The following is a 23506-nucleotide window of genomic DNA, read 5'->3' as shown; positions in this document are numbered from 1 at the left end:
AGAGCAGAGTTGTGTGTGTTTTTGGGGTGCGGTAGCCTGGCGAGTCTCTTGCTTTTCCCCCAAAGGGGCATCGGGTGGCACATATTGGCAGTACTCCATGCCACTGATGTTCAACCTGTGGTCCGCAAGCCTTTGTTGAACTTTGTAGTTCAAATAACCCAGTCGGGGTAGTCAAACCCTACACTTCAGTTGATGCACCCACTTTTATTAATGACACCCTGAGGCTAAAGTTAGTGTTACGTTAAAGGGACCAATTTGAAAGAATAACCATGTTTTATCAATGGAAAATAAACCTTCAAAATAAGTGAATGTAAAACTGATGGGGGGGGGCTATTCTAAGCACTTTTGTAATTTACCTTCATTATTTATTTTTGTTTTTATTTTCAAGATATTAAAGGAAACATGTACTGTTATTGTGAATGAATTTTGTTACAACAGCGCCACTTGCTGGTCATTTTCCCTCTATTCTGACCACCAAGTAGTCAAGGAAGTTGTCAGGAGAAAGAAAGTGGCTGCTGTGATGTTCTTCTGCTTAGGAATAAAATTAGAAACCTTTCTCACATCTTTCCTAAGCAGAAGAACATCAGAGCAGCCTCTTTCTTTCTCTTGACAACTTCCTTGTAGTGATGTGGGGTCAGGTAAAACCCACACCCGAACCTGCCCTCCCTCCATCTGGGCCCTCCCGAGCCCGACTTCCAGGTTCCTTTTATAGACCCCTGCCGCCCAGCCAATGACATCACTAAAGGGGCAGGGCGAGCAGGTGCGCGGCTATAAAACTGGAAGTCAGAAATCGGCAATTTGGTAGATGGGGAGAGCAGGAAGAAAAACTTGACCCGGACCCGCCTGCTACCCGCAAATGGGGCTGTGAGGTCTGCCTGAACTCAACCTACCCTCAGGTATCAGGCCAGCCCGCACAATTCTACTTCCATGACTACTTGGTGGTCAGACTGGTGGGAAAATGACCAGCAGCTGCTGCTGTCAAAATTCATTCATATTAACAGTTCATGTATCCCTTAATAACTTGGAATAAAAATAGATGAATGTAAATTACAAAAGTGCTTAGAATAGCACTCTCGTCAGTTTTACAGTCCCTTGTTTTAAAGGTTTACATTTCCTTTAAAACCTTGCAGTATATAGTAGCTTTAAGGTGCTAAACCTGGTCCATCCAGACCCTTCTTACCTCCTGTAGTTTTTGTGGTCTTGCAGAGACACCTGGCATGATCCATCAAATTGCTGGTGGGGGTGGGGCTATTGTACACACTTTAAAACCCAGAGGAGGGTCTGTGGCTGACACTATATAATCTTGTACTGTCTTTTTGTCACCTGTATATATATATATATATATATATGGTGTAACCTGTCTCCCCCCCCCCAATATATTGGCCCTGTGTCTATTGATTGGCTGCCAAACACACCCTGCAGTTGACTCAGGCCTAGGAACAAGCATGGGTATGTAACCATAATGTGCAGAATCTTCCCCCAAATGTAAGGTAAAATATCACTTAGTTCTGATTGGTTCACGGGACTGGGTTGTGGGACACAGGTGTGTACAGAAGACATCTATATGCATGTGTATACATGGACCTATGCATACACTCATATTTATTCACACATCCCAAAATATAGTGTATCTGTTGTGTCTGATCTCGGGGGGGATGTTTGAGACCTGTGTATATATTTTCCAGGCTATATTTTGGTTTATCTAGCGATCTATAGGACAGCCATAAAGTGGTGATTGTTTTACTTTCTGCCAAACATACTAAGAGAATCTTCCTGGGGCAGAAATGGCACCCCCACCCTTCCCTATAGGACCCCCTGATGTAAATTAAATCTTTCAAAACATTTCTTTTGGAACTTGTGTTTTTTGTTTGATGGGTTCATTCTCCTCTTACAAAAATGCGTAATGATCCAGTGGGCTCAGACCTGGCACAGGCATTTAGTGCCTTTTATTTCAGCCATTGCTTTGTCTACCAAAAGGGAGGGGGGGGGAATTACCCATGTTATAAGAAGCAAAACCAAAATTGACTGGTTCTAGATTTAATGTTTTGCATGTTTTATATATATTTTATATCTTTAAGGGGATACTGTCGTGTTTGTTTTTTTTCTCAAAACACGTCAGTTAATAGTGCTGCTCCAGCAGAATTCTGCACTGAAATCCATTTCTCACATATCATGGGACTAGATATATTGTCTGTTTCCCAGCTGCACCCGTTCATGTGACTTGTGCTCTGATAAACTTCAGTCACTCTTTACTGCTGTACTGCAAGTTGGAGTGATATTGCCCCCCCCCCCCAGCAGCCTAACAACAGAACAATGGGAAGGTAACCAGATGGAAGCTCCCTAACACAAGATTGGAGTGAGCTTGTGGGGAGAGTGGTTTTCTTAGGCTCCTGGGGGTCTGGGAGGGACCGTTTGAACAGCAAAAGTAAGGTTTCAGCCTTTTAAATTAATTTGTTTGGACTTTTATTCAGACTTTCCTCACCAAAGTGGCAGCATGAGGAAGAAAGTGGCTAGGAGCCCCAAGAGCAGTGGGGAAGCCAAGTCTAAAGGTGGCCATAGACGCACAGATAATATCGTACAAAACTAATTTTCATATGATATTCGGTGCGTGTATGGTGGGAAATGAGCCAATTGATATCGGCAGAAGACTTGGATATTGGTCAGCACGTCGAAATTTTGATTGGGTGCCTTGGAAGTCACCCAAACGTCGGCCATTATTCGTGCTGAATCGTCAGATGGGGGTAAAATTCTATTGTTTCTACCTGTATAGCTTGACGATTCAGCTCTACACGCGTGTATTGAAACGAACGATTGTAATTGTTACGACTATGGTCACCTTAAAAGGTTACCGTCATGGGAAAATAATTTTTTTTTTCAAAATGAATCAGTTAATAGTGCTGCTCCAGCAGAATTCTGCACTGAAATCCATTTCTCAAAAGAGCAAACAGATTTCAAAATTTAATATAAAAAAATCAGACATGGGGCTAGACATATTGTCAATTTCCCAGCTGCCCCAAGTCATGTGACTTGTGCTCTGATAAACTTCAATCACTCTTTACTGCCAGAAAGCATTTCTCTCCTAAAGTGCAGGCACAAGTCACATGACAGGGGCAGCTGGGAAATTGACAAAATGTCTAGCCCCATGTCAGATTTCAAAATTGAATATAAAAAAATCTGTTTGCTCTTTTGAAAAATGTGTTTCAGTGCAGAATTCTGCTGGAGTAGCACTATTAACTAATGCATTTTGAAAAAAAAAAACCATGTTTTCAGATGACAGGATCCCTTTGAGTCCGGGGGCACGGCCGGCCACAAGCAATCATGTGACTAGAACCAGCGTTTGTGCTGCAACTGTGGAAGATGAAACCCAGTGAGCACAGGAGAAAATTGAAAGCTGTTTCTGCTGCTGGGAGGAAAGGTAATGGAGGAAAAGGGAGTGAGGTACCTGTGGCCATCTTGGATGAGGGAAAAAGTGCAGAACACATGAAAGAAATACCTGGTGAATGTTCTGGTTCTATTGCTTTGGAGTGTGACTCCCTTGGACCGTCAGGCCGTGTGGAGATGGTTTGTGCTCCCCCTGAGAGGTTAAACTCTGCAAAGTCACAGGAGAAGCGAGTCCCATGTGTTAGTCAGTCAGAGGAGAATGCAAGATGGCGCCGTGTGTGAGAATCTGGCAGTGAGTGAGGCAGAGAAGGCTCTGGAGAGAAGGAGCAGTGCTGGGCTCACTACAGAGCAGGTAATACCTTTCCCTCATATTCCCTCTGCTGCTAATGGGCCCCAGGCGGCCAATATTGACTGTTTTAGAACTGACTGTAGCAAACTGGGCCCTGTATCCCCCAATGAAACTGTGTTTGTCTCTGGTGCAATAATGGCAGCCATGCGAGTTATGGAGACTCTGCAGTGCAGGAAAGTGGAGCTGGAAGCTGCCATACTGACTGAGATCAGTGTTATGTCCCAGGCTGAGGGAGAAGTGAGGGCCCAAACGATCTGAAGGGCCACACTGCTGAACAAGGAGCTGGAGGATGTGGAGCAAGAAATCACACAGATTTAATCAAACCCTGGGAAGATTTATATATAAACAGGCCCCAGTGTAAGGAGATGGAGGACCCCAGGGAGTTGCCTGTGCAGAACTTACTGGCTGATTTAAAGGACTGTTTGCCAGGCAGACTCAGACGAATAAGGATTTTGAGGGACAGGTGTTCAAGAGAAGGGATGTTGTGAGGATCAAGTGGGAGCGAGAGAAGGAGAAGGCCCCTGGGGAGAGGTTTGTAGCCAACAATCTAATAAATCTATGGGCTTTACCCCCAATGATATCTTTGCCTTTTATCTGAGGTGTAGTTTGACATCAGCTTTAAACTGTCCCAAGGCCTGGAGAGATTCTGGGCTCTGTATGAGCAGAAGGAGGGCTCCCTAGAGTGGGAGGGGTTTATAGCCACCCCCATATCTAAGCCTGAAACCAAAGCAGTCACAATATCCATTCCGCCCAATGATGTTCTTGTGTGGCTACAAAGGCTGTGCATAGTGCTGTCCCCCCTTCAGCCAGTTTATAACGAGGAGGGTTTCTGGGTGACAGGATGGAGGGTACAGGTCAGGCTACAGGTACAGAACAATGTCCCTATTGACATTATTGTCAAGGCTTGTCCCGGGGTTAGGGTTGCCACGTGTTGGTTACTGAAGCCTGTGCAAAAGTGAATGTGGAATTCTGGACTGCTGGCTGTCAGGAACTGGTGGGCAGTATGTATTTACGAATGGCAAATGCAATTGTCATTAAGCTTTTTTTTATGCTTGCTGCAGAGAAATTCACATTGCTGTGGAGGAACCTGCACATTGTTATACCTTTTTATTCGCATTAATCAGCCATTGCCACACAAGGTGCATTTCTGCCTTTCTAGTGGGAAATCTACCACTAGATTATTATTATGCCATAACTCACACTCCTAACAGCACTGTTACACTCCCACTCCCCAGTTATACTGATACATTAGATATAGGTATAAGAAGGGGTTGGATGGTGTTTAGCAAGTGAGGGAATACAGGGATATGGAAGATAGCTCATAGTACAAATTGGTCCAGGGACTAGTCCCATTGCCATTCTGGAATTTTTCCCCCTCTGAAATAAATTGTAGAGGCTTCAAATGGGATTTTTTTTGCCTTCCTCTGGATCAACTAGTTAGGCAGGTTATAGGTAGACTTGAGGTTGAACCTGATATACATGTCTTTTTTTTCAACCTTACTTACTATGTAAGTTGCTGTTTTTGCAGTTGCACAGCAGCACCCGAGCTCCAGTCCTCCCTTACGGATTCTGGAGCTTACTGGACTGGAGACAGCCTGTTAATATACGTCTTGCTCAAAATTAAGAACTAAGTTGTATATTTTGTTCAATAACAGCAGTACAAGGGAATGATTTATTTCTACTGCTTTTCTCTTTGTTACCTTAAGCTAGATTCTGATTAACTTGTGATCTATTTAGAGTCGGGTCTGGACTGAGAGTCAAAATAGGCCCTGTCATCCCCACTAGCACACTAAATAGACATTTTACAGCAGTCCCTTTGGCATTTGGCAGAACCCACAGATTGCCAGTCAAGCCTGCCAGTAGTGCCTTAATTTTATTATTATGTTTTAAGATGAAGTAAAAGGTTGCAACCTCTTAAGAGAATGCAGCACATGCAAATAAAAAGGTAGAAAGCTTTTGGCACGTGCACAAAAAAAATCTGAATTTGCTACGCACAGGGGGTGTGGCTTTGGGCAGAACCAGGGGTGGCACTTTGGGTGGGACTGGGGGTGGGGCTTTGGGCAGGGCACCCCTACCCGAGTTGGAGAGGGAGCTGTTTGGGCAAGAGGAAGTGATAGAGCAGGAAGTGAGGATGGAGGCAGCAGAGGAGGGGATGCTGGAAGGGAATGTTATGGAGGCAGCAGAAGGGAGAGTGGAGAGGATAGATGGAGAAAGTGAAGCAGGAAGTTCAGGGAGGCAGGAGGGAGGTTCCCCCAGTACAAGGATTGAGGGAGGAAGACTGTAGTGAAGAGTAGTGGGAAAATCAAGAAAAAAGCCAGGAAAACTGGTACTTGGTACTGACATGGTTCAATGGGATTATTGGTGCATTCACTGGCTCAATGGTAGGGTAGAGATTACCAATGCAGGTAAGATATAAAATTCAAATTTATTATATCATTTAAAACACATTTGAAAAATCAAAAATGGATGAAGCAAAGCAGGGCTGTAGGCTACAGCATGTACAATGTTCTCTTTACTCCGTATCTTCTAATGACTAGCGAATAGCATTAATTTAGATAGACAGCAGAACATGCTCTGTGCTGATGGAACATAAGGAATATTCTTTAGACCAGTGGTGTTTATATGTGACCACTAGAGGGAGATGTCGAGACATTTCAGGCCATCTTGAGCCGGCGCAGTTATTAAGGCAGTTGCAGTCAGATCTGTGGAATGTTGTGGGTATATAATAACCTGTGCAGGTGTGCATTATATTGCTCAGCATGATGTACAGCCTCTCCTTATTAATACACTGCACTGATTGGACCATATATATATATATATATATATATATATACACAATGTCCATATAGGTGAATGTCTTACCGGATTCAATGAAAGTGGGTGCGTTGATCAAAGGTTTAGTGATACATTATGACAAAATATATATATATATATCAATATATCAAAACAGGGGTGTTGTGGGAGCACTCTAAAGGCTTTAAAGTATATATATATATAAGTATAATAAATGCTATTGCATATGTACCCAAAACAGGGGTTATTTTGTTACAAAGTTATGATCATAAAATTGATAAGCCACCATACCACGTCAAGGTAAACCCCGAATGGCGGTCCCTAACTTGTTTTATTTATTTTTTATGTGCATTCTAGCATTACCTGTAATCAATGTCCATTGAATGCTGTTTTTTCACTGAGGGCTAAATCCTCCCCAGCCAGCAATCAGGCTTTTAAAGGAGAGATATTCCCAAAACAAACGCCCAATTTTAAAAGCATAGGATCACCACTAGTTTAAAGGGGGGGGGTATGGGGTGCTACAACCACTGAAGCTATGCCACAGCTTCCAGCTAAATATACAATATCAAAACAGGGGGGTTGTGGGAGCACTCTAAAGGCTTTAAAGTATATATATATAAGTATAATAAAAAAACTAGTGGTGATCCTATGCTTTTAAAATTGGGCGTTTGTTTTGGGAATATCTCTCCTTTAAAAGCCTGATTGCTGGCTGGGGAGGATTTAGCCCTCGGTGAAAAAACAGCGTTCAATGGACATTGATTGTGTACCATGTTTAAATAAAATATATTTCTATTCAAGTCCCTGGAGTGCGCTACCGTTCTTCTCTATATTTATCTGGATCCCAGGAGCGGCACCCGGGCGGACCACGGAAGGGTTAACTAAGTGAGTGCGGATCTGCTTTATTTATTTCCAAATTCCAACATATTAAGGGATACATGTACTGTTAATATGAATGAATTTTGTTACAACAGCGCCACCTGCTGGTCATTTTACCAACAGTCTGACCACCAAGTAGTCAAGGGAGTTGTCAGGAGAAAGAAAGAGGCTGCTCTGATGTTCTTCTGCTTAGGAAAAAAAAAATAGAAACCTTTCTCAAAAATGACCAGCAGGTGGCGCAACAAAACTCATTCATATTAAAAACAAATTCATATTAACAGTACGCATATCCCTTAATATATTGGAATTAAAGAAAAATAAATAACGAATGTACATTGCAAAAATTCTTAGAATTGCAGCCTCGTTAATTTTACATTCACTTATTTTAAAGGGGTGGTTCACCTTTCAGTTCACTTTTAGTATGTTATCAAATTCTAAGATTTTTTTTCAATTGGTCTTCATTATTTATTTATTTTTATAGTTTTTTTTAATTATTTGTCTTTTTCTGGTAACTTCCAGCTTTCAAATGGGGGTCACTGGCCCAAACTAAAGACTTATTGCTACTTTTTATTATTCATCTTTCTATTCAGGCCTCTCCTATTCATATCAAAGTCTCTTATGCAAATCAGTGCATGGTTGCTAGGGTAATTTTGACCCTTGCAACCAAATTGCTGAAACTGCAAACTGGAGAGCTGCTGAATAAAAAGCTAAATGAAGCATCCCTTTAATCACAGTACTGTTGCATCTGGCTCTGTTTCTGTTCAAGACTGTTAATTCCCATCCTTTCCAGCAGGGCTCTTCGCCTGTATCTGTGTGTGCAAGCATCTCCTGCCCTCTAGAATCACCAGTGGAATAGTGAGTCACACTCTTATTGTTTTTCTAACTACTTACCTGCTATAGATCATTGAACCTACCAGGCTGCTTGTCATGTGCTGCACATTCTACATTCCTGGGTGAATCGTGTGTTGATTTGGTTCCTCCTGCTGCAAACAACTCACTCATGCTGGTATCTGGTTGGACATGGCATGACTGATTGCACTACAGCAGAAAGAGTTGTGTATTCAATCCATACTATTCATTCACTAGCAAAGGTATGGGATCTGTTATCCAGTAACCCATTATCCAGAAAGCTCTGAATTGCGGAAAGACAGTTTTCTATAGACTCCATTTTATCCAAATAATCCAAACTTTTCAAAATGATTTACTTTTTCTGTGTAATAATAAAACAGCAGCTTGTACTTGAGCCCAACTAAGATATAATTAATCCTTATTGGAAGCAAAACCAGCCTATTGGGTTTAATTCATGTTTACATGATTTTCTAGTAGACTCAGTGCTTGAATTGGGTCTAAAAAAGCCACACCCATTAGTATAAGCCACGCCCATTGATGCTTTTTTGGGTTCCCCCAGTAAAGCGAAATTGACACCAGGAACGAATTTTTTTTACATCTATCATGGCATTCACTGACACTGAATGGATCATCAAGTACACTGCTATGAACAGAAGTCACCCAGGGCAAAGAACTACATTATACGTGCATATAAACATGTAGTATGTAAAAGCATGGGATATGGAAATCAAAGGCAAACAGCAGAATACCTGCTAATCAGTGCTTTATTGTGCGTCCACACGACATGTTTCGGGCAGCAAAAGGCCCTTTTTCAAGTGTGTGTCAAAAAAGCAATAACTACTAACCTTATATTTTTGTTCCATGCTCTGCTTTTATTTTATTTTATTTTATTTTACATCTTTTTCTTGCTCCTGCTCCTCTATTTGTCTTGTTTGTATTTTCTTTCTTCCACCACTTCTTTACTTTTTATATATTCCTCAACCTCTTCAACCTCCTCAGCTGGCACCCCTCACACACTAAGGCTCACACAAACACACTGAGGCGCACACACACACAAACACACTGAGACACACACACACACTGAGACACCCCCCCACACACACACACACACCCCCACTGAGACAAACACACACAGACACACACACACACACACACACTGAGGCACACACAGTGAGGTACACACACACACACACTATGGCATACACACACACACACATTGAGGCACACACACTCTAAGGCACACACACACTGAGACACATACACACACTGAGGCACCCACACCCACTGAGGCACACACCCACTGAGACACACACGCGCACACACTCACTAAGGCACACACACACACACACTGAGACACACACACTGAGACACACACACACCCACCCACCCACTGAGGCACACACTGAGGCACACACCCACCCACTAAGGCACACACACACAAACTGAGACACACACACACCCACTATGGCATACACACACACACACACATACATTGAGGCACACACATTGAGGCAAACACACACACACTGAGGCTCACACACACAGACAGACATACACATCAAGGGCCCCATCGGGGGGCATGGAGCCTGGTGCAGTCGTGCACACACTCCTGATAGTACTGCAGGGGGCGCAGGGCCCGATTAGACTCAATCGATCCAATCGGCCTAAGGCCGGCACTGCACACTGACACAACAAAGCGCGAGTCACTCTAGTCAGTGCCGAGAGGGCAGACCTTGCCATGCACACCAACAGCTGATCCCCCGGTTTCCTCCTCCCCCCGCATGGACTTAGATTATCTCAAGATGAATTTAGCAGCAGCCCACTCTGTGTCAGCTCCAGCACTCAATGCCGCATAGTGACATCACGTCATGGAGCCTCTCCGACTCCAACATTATTCAGCCGCGAAAGGCATGGATACGAGCAGTGGCCCTCGGTGCTGCATAGTGACGTCATGTCAGGGAGCCTCTCCGACTCCAACATCATTCAGCCGCGACAGACAAGCAGTCTCTCGTATCCCTGTCGGCACTGAGGACAGCGCGTGCACATAAGTAAAGGGGAAATTTGTAGCGCGCACAGTCCTCAGTGCCGTAGGACAAATATGCGGCTGGAATCGTGCCGCCTGTCTGGAGCCAAAAAATGTTCCGGTATGCTAAACACTAGCATCCCGCCTAACGGGATGCATTTTTTGAAAAAAAAAGAAGTGGCGGGATGCCATCCCGCCGCATCCCGCCCCAATTCAAGCACTCAGTAGACTTAAGGTATGAAGACCCAAATCATGAAAAGATCTGTTATCCCGAAAACCCCAAGTTCCTGAGCATTCCGGATAACAGATCCCATACTTGTACAGGTATGGGATCCATTATCCAGAAAGCTCTGAATTACGGGAAGGCCAGCTCCCTTAGACTTCATTTTAATGAAATAATTCAATTTTTTTTCAAGAGTGATTTCCTTTTTCTCCGTAATAATAAAACAGTAGCTTGTACTTGATCCCAACTAAGATATAATTAATTCTTATTGGCGGCAAAACCAGCCTATTGGGTTTATTTAATGTTTCAAAAAATTTTTAGTAGATTTTCGGTATGGCGATCCAAATTACAAAAAATCCCTTATCCGGAAAGCCCCAGGTCCTAAGCTTTCTGGATAACAGGTCCAATACCTATATCAGCACCAACGACTAGTAGACCGTAGTAGTAGACAAAGTGTCCCTTATATCCTCTGGGTAGAACACTGCTAAAAATATCTGAGGCCAAGGAACATGTTATATACAATATATTTAATTCTTTACAAAATTCATAACCAGACTTGTGCCATGGTCTCGTAGCAGAATTTACATAACCGGGTTGGTACATGGTACCTGCTGATACACACGGATATATCTGTAGAATAAAAACCCAGCATTGAACAGGCTGCCTCCATCTCATTCACTCTGCATTATTACTTGCATAGTATTGAGCCCCGGAGTGGCAGTTGCTTTATATAGGAATATTAACAAGGAGTTCCTGGCATTTAGACAGGATAGTCCCCCAATCTGCATCAGAATTACAGTATCTGTAGCTCTCTTAAAGAACCCCTCTAATACTGGCTTCCCCAATACCCCAGCCTGCATGTGCTGTGAAACTGTTATCTACAAATGTGATTGTTCCCTTGTGTGTGTGACATCTGGTGCATAGGTTTGTTTCTTTTTTACTGATAACTGAGTTTCCCTTATAAAATAATGTTACAAATATTTTTGGCCAAATACTATGAGTACTGTACTGAGACTGGGCCTCCTGTGGGCCACCAAAGCACCTGACGGTTGGGCCCACTCTATGCACCATTTAAAGGAGAACTAAACCCTACATTTTATGTTTTCAACTTATGGAACCAGCCTCTATAGTTGTAATGATCCAAGCCTTTTAAATTGTCACCGGTGTTTCCCACAGGGGTGCCTGTGACTCGCACATGCTCAGTGTGCTTGAAGCTTAGGGGTCATTGCAAATCGTCAAATCAGCTGATCAACAATGCTGATTATTAAATTCTGGTGCTAATTGGACTGGTTTCTGTGCTGCCATGTAGTAATTATCTGTATTAATTACAAATCAGTCTTATATTGTGACATTTCAATTCTATGTGTACTGTATATTGTGAGTGGGTCCCTAAGCTCAGTAAGTGACAGCAGCACAGAGCATGTGCAGTGAATCAGCAGAAAAGAAGATGGGGAGCTACTGGGGCATCTTTGGAGACACAGATCTTTACTGCTAAAGGGCTGTGGTTGCCTTGGGCTGGTACAGAAGCACAATACATAATGTACAACATTTCTAGCTACTTCTTTAGTTAAGCTTTAGTTCTCCTTTAATTTTAAATGTGCAAAGTGTATTCTGTAATATAGATAGAAGAATGCTGTGGGATTGGTCATACAGTGGGGGATTCCCAAGTCCAACTCTGAGGCAGTAAGGGGACAGTAGCATAACAATATATAAAGGTTTGTCATACAAATAAATTACAGGTTCTCTTATCTGTTACTATTGCCAATTGTAGCAGCGACTTTACTTCCTTGTCCTGAAACACAGAGAAACATTCTATAAGTCTCTGTGTGTGCAGGGAAAATGACTCGGAGGGAGGTGGATCATTAATTTCATTTGGCTTAATTCATTACAACAATGAACTGCTGTTGTGCAAGCAAGAGCCCCCCCCCCCAGCCAATGGGAGGGCAGCACCATAGAATGGAATATACACAGATGGTCCGGCCTGTGAGACAGAAGGTTCCACGAAACACAATTCCATGAAATGGAAATGGTAGGTTCCATGAAAATGTTAGGAAATGGAAGGTTCCATGAAAATGGTAGGAAATGGAAGGTTCCATGTAAATGGTAGGAAATGGAAGGTTCCATGAAAATGGTAGGAAGTGGAAATAGAAGGTTCCATGAAAATGGTAGGAAGTGGAAATGGAAAGTTCCATGAAAATTGTAGGAAATGGAAGGTAACATGAAAATTGTAGGGCAGCAAGGGCGACTTCTCCCACGTGGCCTTAAGAGTAAAAGCACACTGGCCAATCATGTTGATGAGCCTTCTCGAGGGCAAAGCTTATGTTTGGCCTCTTTCCTGCTCGTACATTTGAAAGATATTTACAGGGTCCTCAACTGAGAAACCAAAGCCATTTGTATCTTTTTTTGGATCCAAGAGTGTCCGCCCTCCCGACGGGGTCAGAAAGCTGCACCTGAACAAACAGCTGTTTCACCTCAGTTTATCTTAAAACATGTGCTACAATTAACAGTGCGGAGTACAGGGCAGAATGGGGGTACAGAAAGGGCGCCCGGCTTGGGGTCAAGTCTACAAGATGGCTGTGCTTGGATGAGACGGTGGGCTCCCCAGAACACTGAAGAAGAGGAGGCTGGTAGGATGTTGGCCTCTTGTTGGGTGAATCTGGACTTGACCCGTCTGTAGGCCGTTCACCCAAATAAAGCAGGTATCGTCCGTTCCCATCCTGTTCCACTCTGAATAGTTCATATTCCATATGTGGAAGGTTGATACCCAACGCCTCACAGCCCCCCGTCTCTGTAATATCTTGTTCTTCCCCTAAAACCCAATTTCCAGCCTCCCCACAGCTCCCCGGCCTCGAGATATTCAGCATCTGAACCGTGGCATGACTCAGCGGTATGACCCGAGCCCGGTTCACTTGGAAGACCATTTCTGTCCCACCTTTCACGTGCTCCGAGCGGAACCCTTTGGTGTAATGGCCTGAAGCGTAGAGGGTGAACGTGGGCTGCTTGCAGAGAGGGTCGGCATAGTGATAGTAAAAGCCTTCCCATGTGCGGTTGTCTCCGTGGAACGTCAAGTATCGTGTGAGAAAAAGTACAGCGGGACGCACCTCACACTGGCCACTCACCCATTTCCCAATGAGATGCCCCGGAGGATGAGGAGTCTTTGGAAGGATGGGAGGGCGGTGCTCATCTGCCCTGTATATTTCCATGCAGGCGGGACACGGGTGCATGTGGTGCTGGGAAAAAAAACATGAAAGAAAATGAGCTACAGATACAAAACACACAATCTCCCCCCATCTATAGGACCACCAAGACCTCCCCAGGCAGCAGTGCTGTAAATGACGGTAATTGATCCTTCCCTGTGTTCTGATCCCCATTCAATCCTTTTCAATATCATTTCCACCTAATACTGACTTTAAAGGAACAGTAACACCAAAAAATTAAAGTCTTATAAAGTAATGAAAATATAAGGTACTGTTGCCCTGAACTGGTAAAACTGGTGAGTTTGATGTGTAGCCATGGGGGCAGCCATTCAAAGCTGAAATAGGAGAAAAGGCACAGGATGCACAGCAGATAACAGATAAGATATGTTATCTACTATGTGTCCTGTGCTTGAATGGCTACACAGCAGCTTGTTTATATAAACTATAGTAGTACTTATCTGTTATCTACTGTGTGTCCTGTGCTTGAATGGCTGCCCCCATTGCTACACAGCAGCTTGTTTATATAAACTATAGTAGAGTTTCTAAATTTGGAAATACAATCGAATAGAGTCTTACTTCAATTCGAACGATTCAAATACAGCCTATTCACCTGCTGAAAAGAACGTTGATTTTTTTTATAAATTTCGGTTGGTCTTTTTTATTCGAATTTCGAGTTATGGGAGTTCAAAAAAACTTCGAAATTCGACCCTTGATAAATCTGCCCCTTGATGTCAGGTGAGGTTAACACAGGCAAGATTAAGAAGCACATTTATCAAAGGCTGAATTTTCAATTCATGTGAGTTTTTAAAAACTCCCATAAATTCGAAATTCGGTCAATCGGAATTTATTAAAAAAAAAAAATCTAATTTTCAAACTCGGATGAACTAAATCGACTTGAAAACTCGAATCGAATTCAATTCTAATTTAAAAAACTCAATTCAAGTTTTTTCTCCGAAAAAAACTAGAATGTCAGTAAGGCTGCAAACAACTCCAAATTGATCCCTGGATGTCTCCCATTGACTTAAACAGCAATTTGGCAGGTTTTAGGTGGCAAAAAGTCGCAGTCCAGTTGTTAAAGGGCCAGAATATGATAAACCTTAAAAATCAAATTCGAATTTTATTTAAAAACTCAAATTGAATTTGAATTACTCAGTTTTGACCATAAAAATAAAATGAAAACTTTGAATTTAAAATTTGACCCTTGATAAATCTGCCCCTAAGTGTCACTAGTAATGCGAGGGAAGATGAGCTGAATGGGCTCCAATATACTGAGGATGGGGTTCAATTCCTCTGTTAGACTGATACAAAATTACCAGCAAGATGCCCCTGGACACACAATGAGCAATACTTCATAATGCAATATAAATTGAGGTACTGCAGTAAATACCCAATCAGAACTCACCAGAGCACTCTGTAGGGGCTGCTGCTGGTAGCCGGTGGGCCGGTAATGGATCCTCTCAGACTTCTCAGTATGAATGTCCCCCAGGAAAAGCTTCTCCACTAGCGCCCCCATGTGCTGAGCGTTGTACTGTTTCTCCAGCCTCAGCAGGCTCAGTTCATGCATAGTAAATCCAATGGCAGAGGTGCAGTCCCGGCCCAACTTGGCACTCAGAAGCTCATACACTCTGCCCGGAGCCCAGGTCCTACCCGTGGATACAAATCCAGCACAGGTCCTGTTCATTTGGGCTCGTACAGTGCTCATCACCTCTGGGCTGTGAAACACAACTCCCACCTTGTGTAGCAGGTAATCCGCCTCCATGGCCCCCCGTGTTATCCAGGAAGCCTGGCGCAGCCGCACTTTCCCTTTGATCACTAGTGAATAGGAGGGTTCCCCACACTGAGGGTCCTGGTAATAGAACTGGAGGGCCTTGAAAATACGTTCAGGGTAAAACGTGTAAGATCTGATGAGGAACTCGGGCCCTGGGCGCACCTCACATCTACATGAGATAAATGGGAAAATGTGGTCAATAAATACTTTATATTTTATGCACCAATTACTGTGTGTATAATAATTAGGCACATATATACCCCCATCTTTCCTCCAACAACAGTCACAGTGTAACCCCCATATCATATATGCACATAATGTAACTGTATAATATATAGGCACAGATATACCCCCATCTTTCCTCCAACCACTGTCACAGTGTAACCCCCCATATAATATATGCACATAATGTAACTGTATAATATATAGGCACAGATATACCCCCCATCTTTCCTCCAACCACTGTCACAGTGTAACCCCCATATCATATATGCACATAATGTAACTGTATAATATATAGGCACAGATATACCCCCATCTTTCCTCCAACCACTGTCACAGTGTAACCCCCATATCATATATGCACATAATGTAACTGTATAATATATAGGCACAGATATACCCCCATCTTTCCTCCAACCACTGTCACAATGTAACCCCCATATCATATATGCACATAATGTAAATGTATAATATATAGGCACAGATATACCCCCATCTTTCCTCCAACCACTGTCACAGTGTAACCCCCATATCATATATGCACATAATGTAACTGTATAATATATAGGCACAGATATACCCCATCTTTCCTCCAACCACTGTCACAGTGTAACCCCCATATCATATATGCACATAATGTAACTGTATAATATATAGGCACAGATATACCCCCATCTTTCCTCCAACCACTGTCACAGTGTAACCCCCATATCGTATATGCACATAATGTAACTGTATAATATATAGGCACAGATATACCCCCATCTTTCCTCCAACCACTGTCACAGTGTAACCCCCATATCATATATGCACATAATGTAACTGTATAATATATAGGCACAGATATACAATGCGGGGGAGTACATTTGGGTGTAGGTAGGTAGGTAGGCAGCACTGATGCTCTTCTGACACAGCCAGTTTTGATGTCCCTCTGGGGTGAGGCAGCAGCCATGTTGTTACTTTTAGCTGTCACAACTCACAACTAAGTAACAGGAGGTTTCCCATAATCCAGATGGTCTTACTCCTGCTGGGGGGCAGATCTTGGGGCACAGCCAGGAAAAAGAGGGGGATGCTGGTGACATAAGACAGGTGAGCACTGCAGGCACATGGGATAAGTCACTCATTAGGAGTTGGTTGAGGAAACCCATCACACTGCCCCATAATGCATTTCTTACCCGGTAGAGATCCAGTGTCCTTCAATATTGGGGGGCAGCAGAGCTGTAATGCGGGCCCCATCCTGCAGGTGGCGTAGCTGATACTGGCACTGGGGCTCCCACATCAGTCTGTCTGCTCCATAGTGTTGGTGGGAGGGTGGGGGCACTTCCCTGATCCGATTCCCAGAGGCCAGGGCTGCAAACAAGAGGTACAATTAGTGTTTCACAGAAGTACAATAGGCCATGGGCCCCAAAGCACAGCAATGAATAACAGTGGTGCTGCCATATAGAATTACACAGGTCACGTTGGTTGTATTGTTTATATTTGTAACTTAAAGCAAAACCCGATACAGACCCCACTGTACTGACCCAGACAGCAGCAATGAGTAGGGTTGCCACCTGGCCGGTATTTTACCGGCCTCGCCGGTAAAAATGCTGGTTGATCCCAATGTTATTAATAGGGTAAAATATATAGGAAGGCGGGTATTTTTTTCCAGAAAAAGTGGCAATCCTAGCAATGAGCGACAAACCCAGTCAGCACCGGCCAGTGGACTAGAAACAAAACCAGTGACATTCCTTAGTTTTATACTCCATGATGGGAGCAGAGTGGCCCCACAGGGCCTGTTCTCCAGTTAAGACCCCACACTTTATCCCAAACTCTTCCCATCTCTCCTTTGTCTTCAGCCACTCCCCAGGCAACTCACACTCACCATTTCTTTTCTTGGCTGAGTTCTCCCAGGTGGGGGCAGATCTGGTGTGTGTTTGTTTTTGGGCTTTAGGGGGGAGTAGAGTTGGGTCTCCCACTTGCTGCTGTCAGTATCGGTACCCACAGACCTGCTGTCACTTACCTCATTGTTTTAATAAGTACAGATGTTAGTGGTTATTGGAGGGGGGCGGCCGTGTCCTGGAAGACCCCCGATCATTATTCGCACAGACTCAGCACAGAGGGAAACTGGCAAATCCTCCTGAACTGAGAGGGGAGGGGTCAGTGTATTCTGGGTAATTATATTAATGCAATGTATCACAAGGGGCCAAGTGATTAACCTCTGCAGTGCCAACTGGTAAATGAACATGAAGCAGAAAGTATCAGCCATGCTCTGTAGAAAGGGGGCGATGCATTGAACAGAGGGCAATATCAGCCTGTTTTATGAGATATCGATACTGACTGGCCAATTAGGATACTGGCAGCATGCCCTTTAATTTAGCACATAACTTGAGTAGTGGGTGGTACTTGAACCACCTAATGGAAGTTTACAGGGGGAGTGACAAGGAGTCCTTGACTCAAGCAGTGGGTGGGGCTATACAGGGGAAGGGGCACCGAGTCTGTGACTAAAGCAATAGGTAAGACCAGAAAACCCTGATGGAAGTTTACAAGGTAGTGGCAAGGAGTCTGTGACTCAAGCAGTGGGTGGGGCTATAGAAGGGAAGGGGCAGTGAGTCTATGACTAGAGCAGTAGGTAAGACCAGAACAACCTTATGGAAGTTTACAGGTGAGTGGTCTGTGACTCAGACAGTGGGTGGGGCTATACAGGGGAAGGGGCAGCGAGTCTGTGACTCAAGCAATAGGTAAGACCAGAAAACCCTGATGGAAGTTTACAAGGTAGTGGCAAGGAGTCTGTGACGCAAGCAGTGGGTCTATGACTCGAGCAGTAGGTAAGACCAGAACATCCTGATGGAAGTTTACAGGTGAGTGACTCAAGCAGTGGGTGGGGCTAGCACACTACTGATGGAAGTTAAGATGATAAGTTCAGTTCTTCAGCACAAGGAAGAGCTGGGATTTCCCCTACACAAATGGAGATGGAGGGAGTGACTACAAATGAAATAGTGCACTCTGGCCGAGAAGTATTTCTATCCTTTTGGGTTTGTTGCTCTATAAAGCATCTTGGAAGGGATAAGAGCCAACTGGGGGGTCCTTAGTCACAGCTGTTCTAACGATGCTTTGCTTAGAAGTATTAACCCTCTAAACCAAGGTAACCACTGAACTATAACCCCATCATCTTCAGAAGAAGCATTAGTGCTTTAACAATAGTGATGGCAGATCATGCAGCATGGGGAGGGAACTGGAGGAGACAGGGACCCATAAGGACCACTTCTTCCCCCTCTGGGGTCTATATGGCCACCCAATTATAATGTCACCTTTATGGGTCACATCAGTCAAGGTGAAAGGGCTCAAACATGGCTGGGGGTGGAATCACACTGGGGGGGGGGTGACAGAAACAATGGCTATGGGTTATGAATTTGGTGAGGAAAACAAACTGTCACATTTCCAAGTTCTCAGCATCAGCTCATTAAGGGGTTCCAAACTTGCCAATCGAAATCTGCTCCCTTCAGACTCGTCAAAGGGATGGAAATTCACTTATTATTATTTTATCCAGTGCCCCATTTAGCAACCACTACCCAGTTTATAACCCATTTCCTCAGTCAGCACCTACTCCCAGAGTATTTCAAAAAATGTCCTGAGTGATGGACCAGGGGCAATACCGGCAGATAGGGTCTCAGCCACTGGGACAGAATGCTCTGTTATACAGATAGCTAGAATCTCAGCCATAAAGCAGGGTAGGACTGTTGCTTACTTATAATTCCCTGTTGAAAGGAGATTAGGCAATACAAGGAGTGGAATGCCCCTATAGGTGCCCTGAGTGAGGGGAGATAAATATTTCAGATACTACTTGGGAGCATTAAAGGAACACCGCACATTATCCGTGGAGGCCATTTAACATCTTATAGATATTATTGGCTATATGGCTCTTAGTGGGAAGTACCATCTAAGAACTAATTTGGGAGGTGAGAATAAAATGTTGAGTCACTTGTGCCCCACTGAGTTTTCCACCCAAGGCAGGTGATAAACCATGTCATTATATTAGGGCCCAATCCAGTTTCCCATATGAGCAGATCTGGGGAGGGAGCAGAGGAGCCGGGGGGGGGGGGTTCTATTACAGGAGAGAAGCACAAAGCCCTCAGGCAGGACTAGTAAACTACCCATATAAACCGTTGGCCAGCTGAGCAGATGGTATGAGTCTGATCTTACTGATTTTACAGCAGAACTATGGGCAGAAACTTTGGTTTAAGCAGTTGGTAAATTAAGTGTTAATATTATCTCCCCATAAACATTAAGCAGGTGTTGTACCTGTTTCTGCAGGTGGCGCTGCCCTGGGCACAGATAGGGAGGGTCACAGACTGTACCTGCAGTGGGAGACTCTACTGGTCTATCAAGTTAATCCGACTGAGGGTGAACCTTGTGCTGTGGGTGACAGTTTATTAGCGAGGAACGAGATACAAGCGTCCGAGGGCAACACCTTATAACGAATTATATCACAGTCCAAACTGCATCCCCTGAATTACTGTTACTGCTAAACTCAATAGGCCAAATCTTGATAAACTCCTGCATTGATATGCATGCTGACTTCCAACTTATCCCCCCCCCATTGCTACTGATTTATATCCCAGTACCCCCATACCCCTGTAAGGTGTGGAAAATTCTCTCTCACATAGACACACACACATACAAGGACAAACACCTACATGTGAAAGCTACACAAGCATATTTCATACAGCAGTGCCAGATTTCACCCATTGTTTCCCATGATCCCCTGCACCCTGTATGTGCTAATAATAACTCCACCGAGCCATCCCACCCCAGTGTGGCACCCACATAGCCCAAACCCTTCATTCACTTCAATAGCACCTCTCTCTTGTCTTACATACAGTATCCCAAATACAGTGCAATAGTCTAACACAGCCAATAACATACCCCCTACTGCAAATTATAAGGATGTTAAAAGTCACTGAGGGGTTGTTCTGTAACCATATAATGGCACAAGGCTTCAGGCTGAGTTATACAAGGAACTCTGAGTATTACTCATGTATTATAAGGGATAATGTACCCCCTACTGTAAATGATAAGGATATTAAAAGTCACTGAGGGGTTGTTCTGTGACCATATAAAGGCACAAGACTGCAGGCTGAGTTATACAAGGAACTCTGAGTATCACTCATGTATTATAAGGGATAATGTACCCCCTACTGTAAATGATAAGGATATTAGAAGTCACTGAGGGGTTGTTCTGTGACCATATAAAGGCACAAGGCTGCAGGCTGAGTTATACAGGGAACCCTGAGTATCACTCATGTATTATAAGCCCTTACTGTAAATGATAAGGATAATAGAAGCCACTGGGGTGGCCAAAGTTTGGACGAACCTACGGGCCCCAGCAAAAATCCATTATGGTCCTAAAATCAAGGGCTCACCCCCACCTCATCTACCTGCTAAATTACTGAAAATATCTGACTTGCTGCCCAATAGAAATCAGCAGTGCAGTGAGGGGGTTACAGTAGTTTACATTTCAGCTAAGGGTAGGACATCTCTATAAACAAAATACTGAGATATAAATGAATGGGTGTGCGGGGAAGTTTGCCAAATAAAATGTCCATTTCAAATGTTCTATATAACGTCATATTATTTTTAAAATTAAAGGGGAACTCCGCCCTAAAACTCGCACAATAAAAATTAAAATTGAAGCAGAATTCTCACTGGTTTAAATGTTGGTCTGTCAGTTTACATTGTCTGCACTGTTGTTTCTGACTCCTGATACAATGTAGCCTATAGTTGGGAGAGAAACTGATTCGCTACATTGTTTCAAGAGTCAGAACCGCAAGCAGTAGGAAAAGGAGATGGATGTGGTGCTGGGGGTTCACACATGGGTGCTTGCTATTTGTATCTCCCTTGTACTCAATCAACTCTTGCTTTGCCAAATACAATACAGAAATGCACATCAGGCAAACTCTTTTATAGAGCCCCGAGACTGGAAGTAAGGAAGTAACTAACAATAGCCTCTATGGTTGCTTGCGTCAGTGGTCCTAGCAACCACCTAAGTAACCTGTGCAACCACTCCAGTGTTTAAATGCCAGGGGGGATAGCAGAACAAAACTGTAAGAACTTAATGGGAAACCCCTCCATAAAGCATGGAGTACTTCAATGTCTACAAACACTAAAATGGAGTTTGGCCAGTTGGGCAGCACAGATGTCGTCCAGGTATCTGACAGTCAGCAAGAAAAACTGTCACAGTGAGCAACATGCTGTCATATGGCACAGACAGGGCATCACACAGAATGGGCACCTGTATTTAGCTGTATTTACAAGCAGGTGGGCAGCTCCCTGTGAACCTGATGGGCACCAACCATCTCTACCATGTACCAAAGAAAAGTGCCCCACGTTCCTCCCCCCATGAGAAGTCAGTATCTCCTATGTCCGACCAATGAAATACAAAGTGATGTGGATTCTAACTGGACTGAGCCCAGTGGTTGTGCGGGTGCTGCCATGTGTGTTCCCCCAGGGGCACAGTCAATGGGGAGACCCAAGAGATAAAGGCTGGGCACCTACCTAAGAAGAATGCCAGGGACATGAAGGCTCCAGCCATGAGTCCAGTGAATGCTTGGGAAGAGGAGGATGAGGAGAGCTGTGATATGCAGAAGGTTTGGGGGTCTCTGTATTTCCAGCAGGATCAGCCCCAGATGTGCAGCAGGTACCCGGGGCCCCAGGGCAGATGTGTGAGAGGAGCAGTCACTGAGCTGAGTCTCATGTAATTCAGTCGGTACTGTAGCCTGGAGCTGAGAGAGGAGGAGACTCACTGCCCCCGATGCACCTCCACTTATTCCTCTGCTCATTCATAGTGTCGCACACTCAACCCCTCCCCTTGCACACTCCCAGCTACACACTCACACACATACACTGATACTTACTGATGCACTCACCCATTCACTGACACACACACTCCCCCTTTACACACACCCAATCTCACACACACACACTCACACTCACTCACTCACTGATACACACACTTACACACTCATTCACTAATACATAAACCCACTCTCACACACACTTACACACAATCACTCACTGATACACACACTTACACACTCATTCACTAATACATAAACCCACTCTCACACACACTTACACACACGCACTCACTAATGCACACATTTGCACACACTCATTCACTGATACACACACTCATTTATACACACACTCACTGATACACACACTTACACACACTCACTCACTTATATACACACTCACTCACCGATACACACACTTACACACTGACTCACTTATACACACACTCACTCACTGATACACACTCTTACACACAATCACTCACTTACATACACACTCACTCACTGATACACACTCTTACACACAATCACTCACTTATATACACACACTCACTCACTGATATACACTCTTACACACACCTACTCAATTATACACACACTCACTGATACACACTCTTACACACAATCACTCACTTATATACACACTCACTCACTGATACACACACACACACACTCACTCACTGATATACACTCTTACACACACCTACTCAATTATACACACACTCACTGATACACACTCTTACACACAATCACTCACTTATATACACACTCACTCACTGATACACACTCTTACACACACTCACTAACTTTTATACACTCACTCACCGATACACACACTTACACACACTCACTCACTTATACACACACTCACTCACTGATACACACTCTTACACACAATCACTCACTTATATACACTCTTACACACACCTACTCAATTATACACACACACACTCACTGATACACACTCTTACACACAATCACTCACTTATATA

General features: G+C 43.8%; 1 protein-coding gene across 1 annotated transcript; it reads right to left on the bottom strand.

The window, feature by feature from the left end:
- Positions 1-12740: 12740 nt before the first annotated feature.
- apcdd1l.S (adenomatosis polyposis coli down-regulated 1-like S homeolog) lies at positions 12741-22591 on the bottom strand. The gene is made up of 4 exons (XM_018238249.2): positions 22216-22591; positions 16857-17031; positions 15094-15628; positions 12741-13724 (listed from the first exon to the last, which is right to left on the bottom strand). The coding sequence occupies exons 1-4, from the start codon at positions 22250-22252 to the stop codon at positions 12972-12974; spliced, it is 1500 nt and encodes a 499-aa protein (XP_018093738.1). The 5' UTR covers positions 22253-22591; the 3' UTR covers positions 12741-12971.
- Positions 22592-23506: the final 915 nt, after the last annotated feature.

Source organism: Xenopus laevis, chromosome 9_10S (assembly GCF_017654675.1).
Source record: "Xenopus laevis strain J_2021 chromosome 9_10S, Xenopus_laevis_v10.1, whole genome shotgun sequence".
Lineage (NCBI taxonomy): Eukaryota > Metazoa > Chordata > Amphibia > Anura > Pipidae > Xenopus > Xenopus laevis.
Note: the sequence above shows the minus strand (reverse complement) of the source record. Positions and strands in the feature narration are given on the sequence as shown.

Excerpts from the sequence above, each read along its gene's own strand:
- apcdd1l.S (XM_018238249.2), bottom strand. The coding sequence starts at position 22,252 with ATGGCTGGAGCCTTCATGTCCCTGGCATTCTTCTTAG. Across the intron at positions 17,032-22,215 it reads GTCCCTGGCATTCTTCTTAG|CCCTGGCCTCTGGGAATCGG; the intron begins GTAGGTGCCCAG and ends TCTTGTTTGCAG. Across the intron at positions 13,725-15,093 it reads AGCCCCTACAGAGTGCTCTG|CACCACATGCACCCGTGTCC; the intron begins GTGAGTTCTGAT and ends TTTTTTTCCCAG.